This window comes from Idiotropiscis lumnitzeri, chromosome 4 (assembly GCF_059441095.1).
Source record: "Idiotropiscis lumnitzeri isolate Australia: NSW breed Sydney's pygmy pipehorse chromosome 4, RoL_Ilum_1.0, whole genome shotgun sequence".
In the NCBI taxonomy this organism is placed as follows: domain Eukaryota; kingdom Metazoa; phylum Chordata; class Actinopteri; order Syngnathiformes; family Syngnathidae; genus Idiotropiscis; species Idiotropiscis lumnitzeri.
The window spans coordinates 4460931-4479991 of NC_142394.1; the positions used below are offsets into that span (position 1 = coordinate 4460931).

Consider the following 19061-nt stretch of genomic DNA (forward strand, 5'->3'; position numbering starts at 1 on the left):
CAAGGAGGGGCAAAAGGAAACACTCTACGCTCTATAGCTACCACTGGAATACCAGTAGCGCCCCCAAGAATAGATCACCGCTGTCGGGTGGAATCCTCATACTGTCAAAAGGAGAACTTTTCAAGAAATATTTTTAAAAAAATGCCCGCTTGCTTGAGTTCCCATGATATTGCTTTGTTCAATTTGTATAATACCTTATACCATTAAACACTCACATCAACACAACACGAGCCACAAAATCGCAAATTTAATATGCTAAAAAAAATGCAAATTTATTATACTGGCAGTGATTAAAATGAGCAGCCGCCATGCAGTTCAAAGTTCCCGGTCACGGTGAGATACCTTTGTTTAAAAAAGCCTTTAGCAGGTTTTCCCAGTCGGTTTGTTACATTTCTCAAATCCAAAATGAAAACAATTCGTTCAAATAGAAAAACATCATAGTTTCCCTAGAAAAGCAAAATCCTTAGCACATTGCTCACTGAACAGTCAGTGCCATCAGAACGACTTTACATTAGTAGTATTATTTGTATTATTACGTTAGTATTTATAAACATTAGTACCACAACACAAAAGTAGCTACTATGATAACATTAGGCTGTGAGTCCTTCTGACAGTGAGATGGGCATCCACGGGTACTTAACCCGGTGAGGGACGATCATGGTTTTTGAAATAGGACGGACTAAGCAAAGACGGAAGCTTAGTCTGTCCTTTTTCAAAAACTTCTCGTCCTGCGGCCTCCGTCCAAAAAATGGGCATCCGGACCTGGTGGCCATCTCTGGAAATGTGTTTCACATTTTATGACAACTTCATCAACCATTTTGCATGTAAAGACTTATATGAGGAACTTGTGCCAAAATGTTGTGGGGTGTGAGAAAATTCAACAGAGGGCCATTGTCACACATGTTCATCAACATGACAAGAATTGAGAAATTCAATTGTGAGTTGATCTTCACCAACTCATTCTTAAAGGCAATCACTTTTAATTGGTTAATATTACGCAAAATGGTGGGCACACAGACTATTAGTTTCGATTTGTGAAAAAATATTAATTTGACCATATTTGGACACGTGAAAAAGTTGTTGAGTACTTACCTGACTTTGTACAGGCAACTTTGTTTTAGTTGCCACTCAGTGGATGTGACAGTGTCTCCTTGTCATTTGCAATGTGTGTCGTGCAATTGACTAGAGACTGAGTCTGCCTTTTGCCTATAGTCAGCTAGCATAGGCTCCAGTTCCCTGTGACCCTGAATCGGGTGTGTGGTATAGAAATGTGTCGGAAACTTAGTTTCATAATTGAATAAACGGTCCGTCCATGAGAGAACCAAGGTGAAATATTAACAGGGAAAACTGCCTTTGACGCCCATCAGGTTTTGTTTTTGTTTTGTTTTTTTACGCTGCAAAAATTTATTATTTTTTTTTTCCTTTTAAAAATGTCTGGTTTCCATCTTATTTGAGCCTTCCAAAGAAAATATTGAAATAAATAAAGAAAAAAGAAAGTTAGAAAGAAAGAAATAAGGAACAAACTCACTCTTGTTTAGAAACATTAGTGACACATTTTTTGTAATACTTTGCTTGACTTTTATCCAACATGTATCTCTGTGAGCCAGGAAATGTTTGCCTGTAGCCATGTGGAAAATTAAGCAGAAGCGTTGGCTAGGCTATATCAAGCACCGTTACTGGTTTTATTTTAGTAGGTTTAAGGACTTGAATTGGGAACTTTTATGAGTACTGGGTTGAGGCTGCTTCCACTAGTAGACAAGATGGAGCACTGAGTGAAGATGTACAGTGCTAAAGATTAAAGATAAAGATGCCCTACGCGATGCGAACATCGACTCATTAGCTCGTCTTCAAGTCTTTAAATGGCCTCGCCCCAGCGTACCTCTCTGAGCTCCTCCACTCCTACACACGTCCCCGCTGTCTCAGGTTTGCGGACCACATGCTGCTGGAGGTGCAGAGGACTAAGCGGAGTCTCAGGGGGATCGTACTTTTTATGTTGCCGGTCCTTCCCTATGGAATGCCCTCCCATTAAATGTTAGGCAAGCCCCATCTCTATCCTCTTTTTATTCTTTCGCTTTCAATTCAACATGACGCTGTTCTGCTGTTCTTCTGGTATCTATTGTATATGTGTTTATGTGTTATAATTTGTGTTTTAATTTCCTGCTAATTTATATTGCGCCATAAAGAAAGTGCTTTGTCAAAGCTCCGGCTGTTGTGAAATGCGCTATATAGATAAAGTTGTATTGTGTGTTTAAAGTTTTACATTACATTACAGATTGAATTAATTTAAAATGTATCTGACAGCGTGGAATCTGGTACAAATAATTCAAAGTATAAATGAAAGTCAAATAAAGTTTGATGAGAATTATTGAATAGATTGAGGTCCAAATTTAAGGTGTTATTATAAATGAAATACTTTGACCTGTGTCAGATGAGAAGAAGATTATGCAGGAGATGATTACTGCAAGTCCTCGGGAGGGTGAGTCATTGCACATGAAGGCGATGTACAGCTCTCATTCTACTGTACATTCCATTCTTTCCTATTTTTAGGTTTGTTGGCAAGTCATTTTCTACTGTAAAGACAAGATTAAGATGTGTGAACTCATTTATCACTTCACAATGGGTTCCATTTCTAGTTCTACAGTTGTAATTAACCTTTTCCTCCTTCTCACATTGTAACTAGCATCCTTCGGTGGTATAAGACACAAAAAAGCTCAAGGAAAGAAAAACACATTTTTGTACAGGTTTGGAGATCAAAAAATGTTGGCCTGTGTCCAATCCAGTAATACAAATGCAGAGAACTCAATTCTCAGGTTCACCTGTCCCATGAGACACAAAGCACACACAGACAAATGGAATGGGTCTCTAGGTCAATTTCATTGGTAAAAATACAAAAGGTTGTTCAATGTTAGACTACATAGTCAGAGTTTTGTCATTTTCACAAATGCTTTTTGACGTTGTGCACAAAGACATTATTGTGACAGAGTACATCTATGAATAGCCACAGGTAGTTGCAAAGCGACTGAATGTAGATGGTAAGCAGAATTTGACATTTTATGTAAATTACAGTTATTGTTCTCACTAACATATATCATCGAGTTGTCCTTGAGCAGAAATTCTTTCTTTGCAAGAATGTCATCACTGCAAGAGTCCTACACGGTTCACAAGCACACGCACATCCAATCCTGACTGAACAGGTCTGTTTTCATTCTGTTTTCTTTGAGGCTGGACTGACCTCAACTCTTTTGATTACTCACATCAGCTGAGTTTGTGGTACCTCTTCATTTCATGTACATGCGTCAAAGTGTATTGTGAAAGGTGCCACAAAGATGCAACAAAATATTCCGTGTGTCCTTTGTAAAAGTTTCTTCAAGTGCTTCATTTTCTTTTCATGTCTATAATGTCCGTTGTCATTCAGAGCAATGTAAGTCGGAAAAGAGAGTAAGAATAAAAGGATTTGATAGGAAATGAAAGGATGCATAATGTAAGATGCTTTATTCTTTGGGAAAAATAATAGCATAGGAAAAGGGTAAACAATAAAATGGAAAGTGAGAACGCAGAGGGGCTGTGCACTGTGTGAGCAGGTGCGGCAATAGCAGAGGATAATGGGTAATATGAGCAAAGGGATGATGGTTTAGATTCCTCTTTTATCCTCTCTCTGAGCCTTGACCCCACTGGGGCAATGAGAACAGGAGAGAGGAACAACAAAGATTCTCCACAGCCATCATATGTGGCCGTGCAGCAATATAGGTTGTGTGAACAGAAGCATAGCAAAGGAATTTAGCTGAAATAAAAGAATATATGGCAGTTGAAAAGTGACCTTGGAGTGGAACGGGCTGTACTAGAGACACAATCAGTTCAAGCATGTTCAAACTCATATGGCAGGAAGAACACATTGGAGGAAGGAATTGGTCCAAAGATTGCACATATGTGACCCAACTGCTAAACATATCATCGGTAGTTTCAAGTGTCCTTCCTTTTTTTACAAGGCTTAGGCCACACTTCTTCCCCCCAAATATGAGTTTGTGAAAATATCTTCCCCGTTCCCGAGTGACAACATTCTGATATCTACACACCCAATGGCGTAAAAAAGGCATTTATCATGTCCTGACTACCGATGGGCCGTGCCGTCTGATGTTAGAACTATGATCTTGGATTGCACATTAATATGCTAAGAAAAAAACTTTTTAAAAATCAGCTCGTTGGTGTGACACCAAAGACACCCTCAGCATTGACAACTAACATATTGTGTGTTGTGTTTTGCTGTCTGCAGGCACTTCTTATTCAAGACATCATCAGGGACCACCCCGTTGTTCAGTAGCTCCTCCCCTGGCTACCCTCTCACTTCTGGAACAGTGTATTCTCCACCTCCTCGTTTGCTACCCAGAAACACATTTTCCCGCTCAGCCTTCAAGCTAAAGAAGCCGTCCAAGTACTGCAGCTGGAAATGTGCAGCAGTGACGGCCATCGCTGCAGCTGTGCTGCTAGCCATCCTATTGTCCTACTTCATTGGTAAGACTTTCACTAATATCACTAATCCAGAAATTCACATTTCAAGCATACTTTCAATTTTAGTGAAATATAGAAATAATTTTGCATAAAGATGTTATTTCACACAAACCTAACCAACAAAACAGAGCGCATTACTGCAGACATTGCTATACAGCTTTCAAATCATCGAGTGCTCAAAACCAAATAAATGACAGTAACTATTACATTGCTGAGAAACATAATGCCTTTGTCATCACATAGTCTTCAGTTGTGCAAATTCTGTTACGGTCCCATTTTGGAAATAAAAGTCTAGCAACTTGGAAGTGATGTCACTGTACTGTAGCACGTAATCAGCTGACATGACTTGGCACTGTTTTCGGTGGTATGGGGCAATACACTGATAATGCACATGGGAATCCCCAATTCCTCCACTTTGGGAAAGCGTTTTTTAAATCCTTACATGAGCAGCAGCTCTTCTTACAACCTGGTCTTCTACTTGTCTGGTATACCAGAAAAATAGCATAGGATTTACTAAAAGACCATCAAACAAGTTTAATATCAAATTTTAGGCACACTGCTCCATTATTTTGTCACGTTTGATTTAATAATAATAATAATATTCCCTTTATTAGTCCCACAATGGGGAAATTCAAGATTCGAACCCAAGCCTCCTGGGGAGACTGGGTCCTGAACGCGGCGCCTTAGACCACTCGGCCATCCTGGCAGCCATGCGACAGCATGAGCACAACTATGCACCACATTTGTGCAATTTTGGTAGCATCTAATTTTTGCTGACGTGAATCACTGTGGGAGTTGGTAGAAGGTGTAAGCAGATGTGTCACTGAGCTTTTGATTGGCCTCTTAGCCCAGAGACAAGAATCAACAGCGCAGGATGGTCAACCCTCTGCAAAAGTCACATCAGCAGAAACGCACAACCCTGCCCCACCCTTTATCATCGTCACATAACTTATTTAAACTGTCTTACATTATTGATATTCATGTATATATACATCTCCATCCATCTATCCCCGTTCCCCAGCTACCCTGTCTGAATTTGTCCGGAATGTGACTGTGAAAACAGGGTGTGCACAATAGTCACATTTCAGCGTAGGTGTGCATCTGTGACTCTCTACTTGTGTGTGTGTGTGTATGTGGTGGGTCAGGGCACACTTCACCTCTCCCCACAGAGTGCCCTTGAGAATCCTCCTGAGCAGATCAAGGCCCCTCGCCGCTGGCATTAAGGCAGATCCTTTCTCTCCTGGGGTTTCACGGTCACACTGCACTGGTCAACCACATATGGAGCTATGCAGCTGGGCTGCTTGGTGGTGGGGGCTGTCTGTCCTCCCCAAAAAGCCTACCCCATCATACTTAGGCAGCACATACTGTAGATGCAAATGATTTATCATTTTGCCAACGTTTTTTTTATTTTTTATTTGGAAGCAACCATTAAAATTCTTTATTGCACAACATATGGACTCAGATAATCGTAATAAAATGCTGCTGGAGTCTAATGAGGAAAGTGCATTGGTTTATGTGCACAACATTCTAATAAATAGACATTCTGATTAACTAAATAGGCCAGCCAGAGCTGAAGAGCAAATATTCTGCCCCGGGTTCTCCTGACTGGCTAATTCCGGGCGGCTGCGCGTGTATGTCTGGGAAATGATTGATCAGTGCCCACTTTCTCCTCATATTCCTACTAAAATCTGAAGATTTATCTAACTATCATGACTGAGGTTTCCTCAAGCAAAACTCATTGCTGCGTTCTGTGTGCACGCCTGAGATCGCTGAAATGTAGTGGTAAATGCTGTGTATTCATGCATGTTACAATAAAAAAAAGAAGGCTGCTTGCTTGAAATAACAACAACAATATGAATATGCAAGTTTGCTCTTTTTTAATTGCATTTTTTATTAATAGACTCATGTAAATTGGAAAAATACAATCCTTCAGTTTTCAAGGAATGTTGGGTACGATTTGAGTTGAAAAACAACTACTGTATAATTGTCATGCTGGTTATAATTCAGAATGTAACGCACAATAGCTTATTGTTATTCTTCATTTGGAAAACTCCAATGCCGTCTTTGGCTGTTGTAAAGGGATGGTTTTGATGTTTTGTCTGAGCTGAACGGAATTCTAGCAGAGCTGCCAAGCCTGAAACCCTTGTGTTTACCTAGCTTTTTGTTGCTGTAATCGTGCAGTGAGTTTCAGTCGAAAGAGTTCACTGCTCATAAGGGGATTTTCTCCATCGTTTTTGTGCCGTGTAGGGGTATGTGCGTGCGTGTGTGCGTGTGTGTGTGTGTGTGTGTGTGTGTGTATTTAGAGCAAGGTGCTTACAGGCAGGATTGAACAGAGTGCCCAGAGCCATGCAGCGTGAAGAGGACCTCTCTGAGGCGCTCGCCCAGGAGCCCCCCTCATAAATTACACCAGGACACATGTGCCTGAACAGCACTTTTCTTCTTTGTTAGTGCGTGTGTGTTTTTGTGTGAGCACATGCGACAGGATGGTCACGTGTAACTCGGTTCGCATTGTGTTACCATGATAGTGTATTGACCTTCAAATTTACTTTCCCTCTCATTAGATTGATCAACAGCAAATTTTAATCAAAGGTGGCCTTAAAGGTATTTTTGAGGTTGATTTAAAAAATACATTGACATTTGTTTGCAGCGCATCAGGTTTCTGAGATATTTTCCTTTTTTGCTTTTACGTTTAACCTATAAAATCTTGAGTTTTAATGTATAGCTATGACGTGCCAGAAAAAAAATCCACCTGTTTCTGAAGCCAAACCTTAATTCATAAACAAAACATTGAAAAAATACCAATACCATTTTATATATAATTGTGATTCTGAAAATGGATGGATGATATATTATTATTATTATTATTATTATTATTATTGTTATTATTATTATTATTGTGAAAGCCTGATGCACCAGAGGAAAAAATGAGGGGCAATTCAGTAAGAGCGCAAAAACTCATTAGAAAGGTTTACCTGCATCTCTATTTTGTCATAATTTGTTGACCAGTGTTTTGCTCGACAAGATATGTAGAGCTACAGAACTTCTCCAAAATTTGTACTTTCTTACCATGAAAGAGATGAGCGAATGAATAAGAGATCAATTTGAGACTCCTAAAAGCCATGTCGACGACAAACTGCGAGCATGAGTGTTTGCGTGTGCCTCCCCATTCCTGGACTAGTCTTGCTGTTCGTGTGTTGGTCTCATGTGAAGGCATGACTGTAGTAAATGACAAAATGAGAGAGCTTGTTCTTCATTTGCCCCTCGTCTGCTTTACTTGTTCCATGCACCAAAGCAAAAGGAGAGGTTGTTGCTAGGATACAGGTGAGCGGCTGGCATACAGGAGCAGATGCAGGTCCGTCATCATGCACGGCAAACTGCCGACATAGAGTAAGGCAAAAGGGCAAAAAAATGAGAAATGGGTTTAATGGAGTTTGGAGCAGAGAGGGCAGATGGGAAGAAGGGAGATGTGTCACTGTCACCATGTTGCCAAAACTTAAGCGGGAAAGGAAGGGAGGATTGATGACTGAAGACAAAGAGAAGAGTGAGACTGGGGCTGCTATGTCACTGTCTGCACCATAAGAGGCGAGGGCAAAAGATTCTGTGTTGGGGGGAAGGTGATTTACTCAAAAAGGGTTTGCAGCCTACTTCCCAGACAAGAGCGTGAAGTAATGGAGGCTGGCTTTAGGAGTGACAAGAGAGCCAGATGCAGAGAAGAGAAAGTGAGAAGAGGAGAGATGAAAGGGAAAGAAGCCTCCTGAGGTTATGTCGCCTGGAATATCAGTGGGACTAATGTTTCTTAATTGATCACAGCCAACACCGAACAGAGGGTGTGTGACAGAGTCAGAGAAAGGACAGAGCTACTGTGAAGGACACCAGCAGGGCCACGATGACAAAAGAAGTGAGGAACCATGTGAAGATTGAAAAAGAAGGAAGCCTGTTTGAGCCACAGATGAAAGATTAAGGTCATGTCAGAATAAACATGCATGGTTACATGCACTAGAGGGTGACACGGAAGAGTGGATTTTTACGCCCATCACTTCACACTCCCGCAGAAAAAAAATCCTGTCCTGTCCCAGTCCCGGTGAAAATGACCACCAGCTCTCGTTCAAAGAGAGAGAGAGAGAGAGTAGACTATGTCCACACACATGCATGCAGCCATCGGGTCTGACCTTCATGCTTGTAAGCCACTTTCAATCAATCATGGCTGTCGCACATTTCAAACCTGGTCATAATTACTTCTCATTCTTTGTGCTTTATTAGTAGCTTACTAGCCTGACTGCAGCAGTATGTATTATGGTAAATATTATTTATTTTAAAAAGGATAGCAATAAATTTGCTACAGTCATGAATGCAGTATTTGCAGGCTGGTAAACCTCAAATCACCATCACTAGATTGCACTGATGACAGTCAAATTTCAACAGTTTAAACAGTTGCCTTTGAATTTTATAGGGACACAAAATGGCTCTCGAGATGAAAATTTCATGCTTTAAGGAGAATAGACTATGTCGCAATATACTATAAGGATCAGTACAGTATTGATTAATTGAAATAGGTGGCATAGCATTATAATCCTATGCATGCAAATTAATTCAATTATTGGAACCTAAACAGTAAAGTACCTCTCGCACTGCATTAATAACAAAATCCGTGTTTGTTTGTTTTGTTTTTTTGCAATCTTGGCTTTTACTGTTTCCTTAACGAGAACTATGACCAAAAACAACGTCTAGGGCGAGAAATGTGTCACCGTGTCATATGTGGCTCAACTCCAAACTTAGCTCCTTGACCCCAAAGTCCCCTCTCCTTCTACATGTGGCTTCCCTTCTGCTTATCCAAGGTAGAACAGCTAGAGGTCAGGATGTGTCGCTCATGCCAGCGCCTGTGAGTAGGTGTGTGTGTGCATGTGTGTGTGTCCTTGTCCTCATTCATTTAGTGTGAGTTTGAGCAAAGGTGAAGGCACAGTCGGGCATATGGTGATAAGCAGGAACCTGGGCATAAGGATCAGCCATGGCGCTTGTGTCCGTAGCAGCAGGGCCTGTCGTACTGAGAAAGGTTAGACTCTTACCACACACTGCCAGTCCAGCAAAAAGGGCAGAGCCAGGGCCGTACACAAGGTGCTACACCATCTGCACCAGAGGGATAAATGGCCATCTCCATTGTCCGACTTATACAAGCAGAAAGCTTGCAAGAGTCTTTGTAACATCACTGAACTACGCATATGTGTTTTGGTTGGATAAGAGTGTATATTCCGATTAGTGCATTTAACCCGCAACCTTTTTAATTAGCAGCCTCACTGACGTCATGGCCGAGCAGTGTTCACATTGCTTGCATTAGCGTGCAAGGGCTCGTTTGATTCATTTATTTTCTCATTCATTTATTCATTAGTGTGGGTCTTATCGGAGCTCAATTGTCAGTCCAATTAGGCCCACAGTGCTTCGCTAGTCGTGTGTTGGAAACAGGAGAGGGATGAGATGAGAGAATACCTTTTCCTCTCTTCTCTTGCTTTCTCCCATTCTGTCTCTGGGCCTCCAAAATGTGTTCTCCCACCCTCCGTCCTTGATTCCCCCTCACTCATTCTCTCTCGCTCTCTGATCTATGATAAGATAGCATAGTTCCTCATATCCTGTTTCTAATACAGATCGATGAGAGGGAGAAGGGCTGCTAGGTTGGATGAGACATGGCAGAATGGGTTGATTTGGAACAGAGAAAGTGGAGGATGGGCAAGGCAGAGGAGGGAGGGGAGGATAAGGTAGAGATATCCGAGAAGGAAATGAGGATTCGGAAAGGAGGACATCGCCCAGATTCACATCTCTTTTCATTTAGCCCGTCGTGCACAAAAACACTCTTTGCAAGCGTCTGTGCATGCACAGCCGCATTTGCATAGAGCCGTCTCAATATCTTAGTGCCAATAAGGAAGCCACTTCTGCTGCCTGATTGAGTGACTTTGCGCTTGTAACGCGTCATGCAGGTGTAGTAGCTGCGATGAGCAACCGTTTTATGTTGCAGACAGTTTCAGTTGGGTTGCATCAGCTGGGTGAGAAGGTCCCGTTGGATTTGCTCTGTGGAGGTGTGTGTTTGTGCGTGAGTGTGTTGTCTTAGTGGCAATATTTAGCATGCATGTGCAGATGGACACACCGTAAGAGCGAGAACAATTATCTTTCTTGGCATAATTGATGATCAGAAATCATACAGCCTCTGTCTGAAACTAACCATATCAAGGACTGCAGATAAAAGGAAACAGATTTAATGCATGGATGATGACATTTTGTATGTATTTGAAATGGCAAAAAAAAAAAAGATGACGACCTGAAGCGGTAAAATGGCTCGACACTGTTTCCAATATGAGTACTGCAGACTGAAACTAGTCCCAAACACCTGTTATTTGTGGATAGAGACCGGGCCAGACAGCAAATAAAAATATCGGCGTATAGTTGGCGCCCAATGAAATGCGTCAGAAATTAATGCATTCTTCAAAAAACGCTGATAAACATTCAGCATATTCCACAAAAAATGGGGGAAAAAAAAACGAAAACACTGAATTTTATTTATTTATTCATATGTTTAAAAAGAAATGCACAAATATATGAATCGCCGAACTGCGACTATGCGGAATCAACTGTATGGAAACTGTGAGTACTCCACCGCTGTACGAATATTTGTTTTGCAATGCAAAGTACTTGTTCACTTGCGATAAGCATCAAGTAGCCCTTCAAGAATGAATGACATCCAATACATGTTCTTCTCTTCAGCCTGCTTTCAAGAAGTTAATAAAGCTCTGCTCTGATTGGTATTCATTTACCAATATTTACTCTCTGATTACTGGAGAGCATTACTGTATTTAATGTGGGTTTTGGGTAGACAGGATTAGGCCTTTCATGTGGTCGCAAAAGCACTAGACTCATCCATAAGTTTGATCTTGTAGTGCAGGTCTACCCCACTACAAACTGCACAATAATAATAATTAAAAAAGGGAAACATCTTGTTAAATTAATACACCTCTGAAAGTGCCACTCAAAATTCAGCATTGGTATTAGTGATGGATGGATGGTTTTGGCGTAGGGGCGTCTGGTAGAAAAGCAAGCAAAAGGCTTCCGAAACTAATTAACAGGATAGCGGGCTGGTCTCAGCGACAATTACCAGCCTAATAGAGGTCAGAGTTGTTCATTTAGTGGCAAATTAAAGCAGTTAATATGCATTTATTGGGATGGCCATGAGAGATGGCAGAGAGAATTGAGCTGCCTTCGTGTGTACAAAGGAGGCAGGCATTCCCACACCCGTGCTTTTTGTTTAGTTCCATTGAAACCGATCATTTTCAATAGCAAAATGCTTCACTCATGTCGTATAAAAGCTAGCTTTTCACTCTAACGTTATTGGATCAAAGGTGAAGCCATGGACAGAGAAGGAGTGTTGGTGTGAACATGATGCAATGCCCGTTGCCGCAAAAACGATACCACGCGCTCAATCGTATTGCTCCTATAACATCCATAATGCTGCGAGCCCCTAGGGAGCATATTTTGTGTGGTGAGGTTGGTATTAACCAGCTGTGGGGTCCTCCATTTATTCCCATCTTGGCATTGAAATTTGGTGACATCATCGCTCAACATTGACCCACAACTACTAGTTTGCTTCGAGTCGTGTTGGTTTACTTCATAACAGCTTTTGCGGTAGTAATGATGACAGCAACTAACGTTGTTATTTAGTAAGTTAGCTAGCTAGCTATTTTTATTTCAAACGTACTACAATAATTAAAATGTAAGTACAATAATAACTGAAGAGAAATTCTTGCAAAAGGAACACATGAATAAAACTTTTTGCAGATTACATATCAAAAAAGGAATAGGAAGAGGTGAACTTATTTCCTCCGACCCCTCGTCCAGACCTCCTTTTTATTCAAATGTCTTTATTGCTATAATCAATGCAGTAGTATTTTACTACAGTAATTCTAACACAGTATCAACCCTGCACATTCACTTTACAAGACGTAAATTAATGGCAAATAAGTTTTAATATAACTTACATCTGTAATCTGTATTCCTGATTTTTTCATGACACACATCCATACATAAATACATACATACATCCAAACATGCAAAAAGAAGGTTGCACCAAATGGGCAAGTCAGCAATCAAATAATTAAATAACCAACCCATGTATAACATTGTGCTTTTTACTGCACAAATAGTAATGCAAAATCTCGCTCACGTTGTTTGCATGCTCCTCATTTGGAAATTGAATTCCTGACATAAATTTTAGCGTCCTTTCTTTTCAATTATTCATTTATTTGTTTATTTTATATTTCCAGGCAATATTTTTGTTTTGCTTTAAATAGTACTGTATTTGTAGTTTCACGATATCTTTTAATTTGAATGTCTTTGCATGAAAGGTGGATTTGTGTGTTCCCTTTGGATCATCATTGCCTTCTTTTGCAGAGAGATTAGTGGGTAGATTGCACTTGTGTATTTATGACCCCAGACCTCTCAAACCGTAAGTTCCACATGGAAGGAATAGTTAAAAGTCTTGAAAGTGTTTTCCGTGTTTTGCGATTCAGGGCCAGCTTGGCTTTATTTTAAACTGTGATGCTTAGTGACACTTGGGTTTGAACATGCTTGATATGTGATTTCCAGCTGATTTGACAATCTATGCAGCACGCAGAAATTTTTCATTAACACTTTTATTAATCCCATCCAACTGCATCTGTGCTCATGTATTAAACTGGCAGTTCCTAAAAAGTATCAATAAAGACAGATAAGAAAGAGAAAGTGGGAAAGAGAGAAATTACAATTTGGAAGGCATTCCAGACAACAGGCTAATAATGACGAGACAATTATTTCCCAGCATCGGGACATTCGGTGCATGGTCTTCCAAAAAGTCACCTTCCTATGTATTTCTCTTCCACTCTGTATTGTCCTCTAATGCAGGAATCAATTTACACCCTTTTACTCAAGACGTATAAATACTTCGCAAACACGCAATGTCGACATCGAAGCATTGTATTTCTGTCTGATCGCCCATGTTGTGAACCACTTACTGTCAGACAATGAATCATGACAATTTGCTTCCCCAACCACTCAATTAATATGGAGCCATTTGTCGCTTAAATCTTTCCTTTCTCCTTCTTTTTCCCCTTTTCGTCTGCATAGCCGTTATTCATCTGCTCTTTTCCTGCAACATCATCCGCAGCCTGTTTTCTTGCTCTTTCTCATCCTCGGGGGATTTGCGCATTAATATTCTCTCAGTTCTTGCTGTCTTTCCATATTCTCTCTGTTCTTCTTTTCCTCACTGCAGACATTTGGAAAGCGTGACACGATTTCCTCCTTGAGCCCCTGACCATTGGCCCTCTCCGTGCTCAGCGGGCACCTCCTCCTTTTCACCATCCTCCTCGTTCCTCTGTCCACTAGCCCTCACTCTTTCTTTATTGTCACAGTATCACGTGCGCTCCTGCTTCCCATGCTGTCTTTTGCAGATGATACCGGCAAGCACTTTGCCTCTCTGAATTATGCATTGAGATTACATAAAAACCACATGAAGCAACTGATCTATTTTTAATCCAACTCGTTTGCTTGTTAAACCTGCTTCTCTGTGATCGTGTTTGTGTGCGTCTGTGTGTGCGTGTGCGTGACTAAATTAACATGAGTAGAGGGAAGCTAGAGATAAAAAAAAAAGAAGAAAATCCAACCTAAATCTGACAATACTTTTTCTTGTCCCTGTCACTTGAATTCAATTCAATTTTCGTGTTTTTGGTATGTGGCATCTAAACCAACCATAATAGAAGCTAAATAACTGTAGTCACGACCATTTGGTTTCCCAAAAGAAATTGGTTAAAACTATAGCAACTAAATTAAATAGTTCAGTTTCATATAATCACACCATGACAAAGTAGTAATGTGAAAAACACTATGACTACTTGCCATGTTTGTCTTCTGTAATGAAACCTGTTGCTTTGTATCGCCATCACCATGCAGAAGGAGTGCCACCTATGGGTCACTTTTGCACCTCTCATGAGAGCAAATGTCAGTCAGGAAACAGCACCCACTGCTTAGCAAAGTGCAAGGCAGTTGGGGTGTATTCTTGGGCATGACCTAGATTGAGAAATCTGTCACAATAGACTTTGTGCATAAAACTCATCTGATTCAATAGGTAATCTTTCCATCGACTTCTCCCCTCTGATACGTCACTGAATGCGTGCAGGGATGTAAGATTGTGCTATCTATGGTTAGGACAGGACAAAAGATAAGAAAAGGGAGAGACGTAAAATGGAAAAGAGGGACATAAATGAAGGTCGACACGATGAGAGAAGAGGGCGAGAGGTGGCCAAGAGAGACAAGAAAGGACACTGTCCTTCCCCCACCGTCTGCCCAGTCACACTTCCTCCTCTGCACAGCTCCTCCCCCATGAAGAATAAAAAAGAGCTGACGGTGGTGCAGGCCAGGCGTATAGCCCAGGTGTCAGCACCTTGCATCGCCTGGGAGCTAGGGAGAGAGGGAAGAATGAATAATAAAGAAGACACAAGAAACAGACAAGTAGCGATGAGACGTCTGGAGTGAGAATGAGTGTGCCCCGGCAGCGAATCCTGAAGCTACATCCGCTTTTTCAGCAACGTTTACACTCCTCCTTGTGTGTGCAAAGCCTTGACAAGTGGAGAAAGAATTTGACAAGAGCGAAATTGATTCCTGTGATTCTGATGCAGGTGTTGCAGACTCCCACAGCTTGCAGGTGCCCGAGGCTGCGAGTCATACATAACACCTGTATTCTACTTAATATACTGTATACTCATGAATACAGTCTTGTGATTCATATATAAACCAGTATTTTCCAATCCTGATTGCGCTAAGGAACCAAATTTTCAAAACTCAATGGGAAATCTGGTCCTGTTTATATATATATATAATTCAATTCAGTTCAATTAATTAAAGACATGCAAGACAGATTGAACAAAATTGCCACGAGAAGAAAAAAAAATCAAGAAAGCCAAGCCCAAATGTACTCATACACTGGCTATATAGTGACTGGTGAGTCTCTTACCTAAAAGCCTTAGCCTGCAAAGAAAAATATGGCACCACATTTTATTATTTCTTATAGTTATAGAGAGGTCAATTTTCCTTAATCGTCCATCATACATAAAATCCATAGTTCATCCTATATTGCACGAAATTCAAGGTATCCATGAATTCCATTTCTATGACTGTTACGACACATGTTTATTGTTATGGAGAAAAGGGAACTATTATTCAGGGTATGTATTATGAGAGACCTTGAAAATGAGATAGAGATGAGATTGACGAGTTAGTCTCGGGGAGTTCATCCCTCAAATAAAGTTCTGAATAAGGACATAGAAAAAAAAGTTAAGAGCATGAGGCACAAACACAGTCCTTTTCCCGCAGCAGACAATAATAGAACATGGAAGGAAAAGAGGAGGACAAGAGAAGGAGTCACAGAGTGATCTCTTCAGAGAGCAATCTGTCACCTGCTCTCTCAGAGACGGTGTAAAGGCCCCCCAAATAAAAGCAGGAGATGCTGTCAGCTTGAAAGACGACTGTGAGGTATAGAGGAAGAAAACATAAAAAAAAAAAAAAAAGAAAACTTTTTATAGGTTTGCTGCCAGTTTTGTCAGGCTTTCTCAGGTTTATATTTGAAGCATTCCACACTGAGTTAATGGATCCTTTTTTAATTGATAGCAGTGACACAGAAGAAAAAGATCCTTCGATAAAAGCTGTTCTGGTAGTCGTGTAAATGACAGACTATACTTAGAGGGTTGGCCCCTGCGTATCTCTATGTCGTGATGAGCTTTCAAGCATGTCTGTTATCTAACCTGACTTCATGCTGTATTGTTCATGTCATATGTCCTCACACACTCCCCCACTCTCCTCCTTCCTCTCGACCCGATTTGTGTGCAGCAATCAACCTCCTGGGTTTGACATGGCAACTGAAGCCATCGGACGGCCCGGTGTTAAACAACGGACTGGGGGCCGCTGTGCCTGTGAACAGTGATGTGGCCACGCTGCCTTCTGGAGGCAGAGGTATGAACTACAGCACACGCGCCCTCAGGAACTGCCTCACCCACGACTGCAGGAATGAATACGTTGCAAGCAAAAACACTCAATAGAACACGGCCAAATATTTAATATCAATACACAGACATCATTTCTTCATGTCTCAATTCGAAAATAAAAACAACAGGCGGAAATCTGTTACTGTTGTATTGTTTGGTGAACTGGTGATCAGCTTCAGTTTTGTTTGCTGAGTCACATTGGTGAGTGGGTGACTTGGTTAAGTGCAGATGAGGCAATAGTATTCACACGCTACCTAAGTAGAAGCGCGGTTGCTTTCGTTTAACCGGTATAAGTAGTCCAATTCCACTCCTTTAATTCGGTTAAAAAAGTATACACTTTACAAATGACTGGACACACCTTAAACTCTGGTTTGATAATTAGGTCGGAATTGACAAGGTCCTGCGTGAACAACACAAAACAACAACAAAAATGCTAATTTACCTATTCCATAAATAAAAATTTGCTTTCGTTGAATGTGATTTTTTTTTTTCAGATTAGATGGAGAATTTTAGAATACCAGAAGCTGGTGGTTTTTAGACTCACACAAGACAATGTATTCGCCACAAATCATTCTTACAGCTGACGAAATAATAAAAAATTCTCTTACATAAAGCAACGGATGTGGGATAGCTTTCATCTTTCAATCTGTTGCATCTTTGTTGAAAATGTTCTCAGGTTCCCATCATCTCCTGTTCTTGTTTTTTCCCCCCCAAGACCTCAATCAATTCATCAAGATCGCATCCACCGTAGACTTTACACTTCTCCGTTTACATCTTTTGACGAAATGCATCCGAGGATGTTGGAAAAAGTAACGAGCAGAATGCAAAGTATAGATAACTGAGAAATCGATTTAAGTACAGTACTATTTGTACTTCTGTAGATTTTCCCCGAAGTGCTCTCATGCTGTTCCATTTGGCGGAAATAATGATGTACCTAAAACTAACTGTGTTCTATGTTGCTGTCTTTTGAGTTTACCAAAAAAAAAGAATAGAGCAATTTACAGTCCACTGCCACTACCTTCAAGGCTTTTAAGTAACATCGTCTGCCGCTAATAGAGTTTTGCACCCAAATGGGCTCACACCAACTCAAAGATGTCCATAAATTATGGCACCGTGTGAGCTGTGCTATCACTAAGAGCTTTTTAACCACTCTGCTGAGTTATGGAGAACAATCGTCGGTTTAGCAGCCAAATAAAATATCAGCATATTCACCAACACCCCCACTGCATTGTCGGTCACCCCTTTTAACGACCCCCGTGCAATTTTCTTGTTTCACTTAGTCTGCTTACACAGCATGGGACTACTTGTGCGAAGCTACTTTCTTTTTTTTATCTTCGCTCAACATGACTGAGCGAACCGTCTTCCCCAGATGCTTTGACTTGATGCTGATGTTGTTCTTCACCACCTTACTTTGATTTCTTTTGCTATTCTCTACACACTTTCTTTTTTTTTTTCCTGTCCCGGGCTGCAAAGACTCCACCGTCAGATGGCTGACCTGATTGCAGGTTTCTGAGAGTTTCAGCCCGCAACTCTGTCTGCTTATCTTCTCTATAACCAATCTTTAGGACTGATAATGAAGGTTTACTCGGCAGCAGCCAATTGCATCCCAATTTCCCAGTAAACATTTATTTTACATTTACAGTTATGCACCGTCTGAACTTTCTGAAACGGCTGGATCTGTTATACTCACATTTACTCCCAGTTTTGACTATTTAATGATACCAAGACGTTTGAGTACCCGTGTTTTAGCTCCGCCCACACAGTGGATTGGCATAATTGAACAACATTACTCCGAAGTCTTAAATAGTTTCAATTGGTTTAAACTAAGTGTATTGAAGGGTAGAAAGATGCAGCGCCAGCAAAAAGAAGGTAACAGTGATACAATAGTCTAAATCAGGGGTCTTCAATCCCGTTCCTCGAGGGCAGCTGTCTTGCCTGTTTTCCATCTCTCTCAGCTACAAAGCTGATTCAAATGATCAGATAATCAGTCAAAGTCTGCAGAGGCTGCATAACGAGCCTGATCATTTGAATCAGTTGTGTTGCTGGACAGAGAGATGGAAAACGGGAAGGACAGCGGCCCTCGAGGAACAGGATTGAAGAAACCAAGTCACAATCGAATTGTATGTGCCAACAGTCCTTTTTGTCTGCTATTCAAATGCCCTGACGCTTGTAACAAGTTTTATTTTGTTGTAAATTGTCAAATTTTGATTCAGAAAATCAATGCCTGTAATCACAGATTATGCAGTTTCTTTCCCCCTCGCTCCAGGTCCATGGACCGGACGGAACAGCAGTATAGACACGGGCAACATTGACGTAGGAAGGAGAGTGACCCAAGAAGTCCCGCCTGGTGTATTTTGGAGGTCTCTGTTGTACCTCAGTCAAGCGCAGTTCCTCAAGTTCAACATTTCCTTGGGCAAAGATGCCCTTTTTGGAGTTTATATTCGTAAGGGCCTGCCCCCCTCACATGCACAGGTAAATAGCGGCAATAGCAAGGGTTGATGTGCTACT

At 41.0% G+C, this 19061-nt stretch overlaps 1 protein-coding gene across 12 annotated transcripts in view; it reads left to right on the forward strand.

Annotated features, from left to right (window-relative positions):
• LOC148337869 (teneurin-2-like) overlaps window positions 1-19061 on the forward strand; it is a 207676-nt gene that overhangs the window by 156301 nt on the left and 32314 nt on the right. For 9 of the 12 annotated variants that reach the window (XM_088294607.1, XM_088294609.1, XM_088294615.1 and 6 more), the window contains 3 exons: window positions 4271-4509; window positions 16399-16521; window positions 18799-19025. In XM_088294607.1, coding sequence (XP_088150733.1) covers window positions 4271-4509; window positions 16399-16521; window positions 18799-19025 — 589 coding nt within the window. The remainder of the gene's footprint in view (window positions 1-4270; window positions 4510-16398; window positions 16522-18798; window positions 19026-19061) is intronic. The other 3 variants (XM_088294608.1, XM_088294613.1, XM_088294614.1) reach the window with 1 other exon arrangement.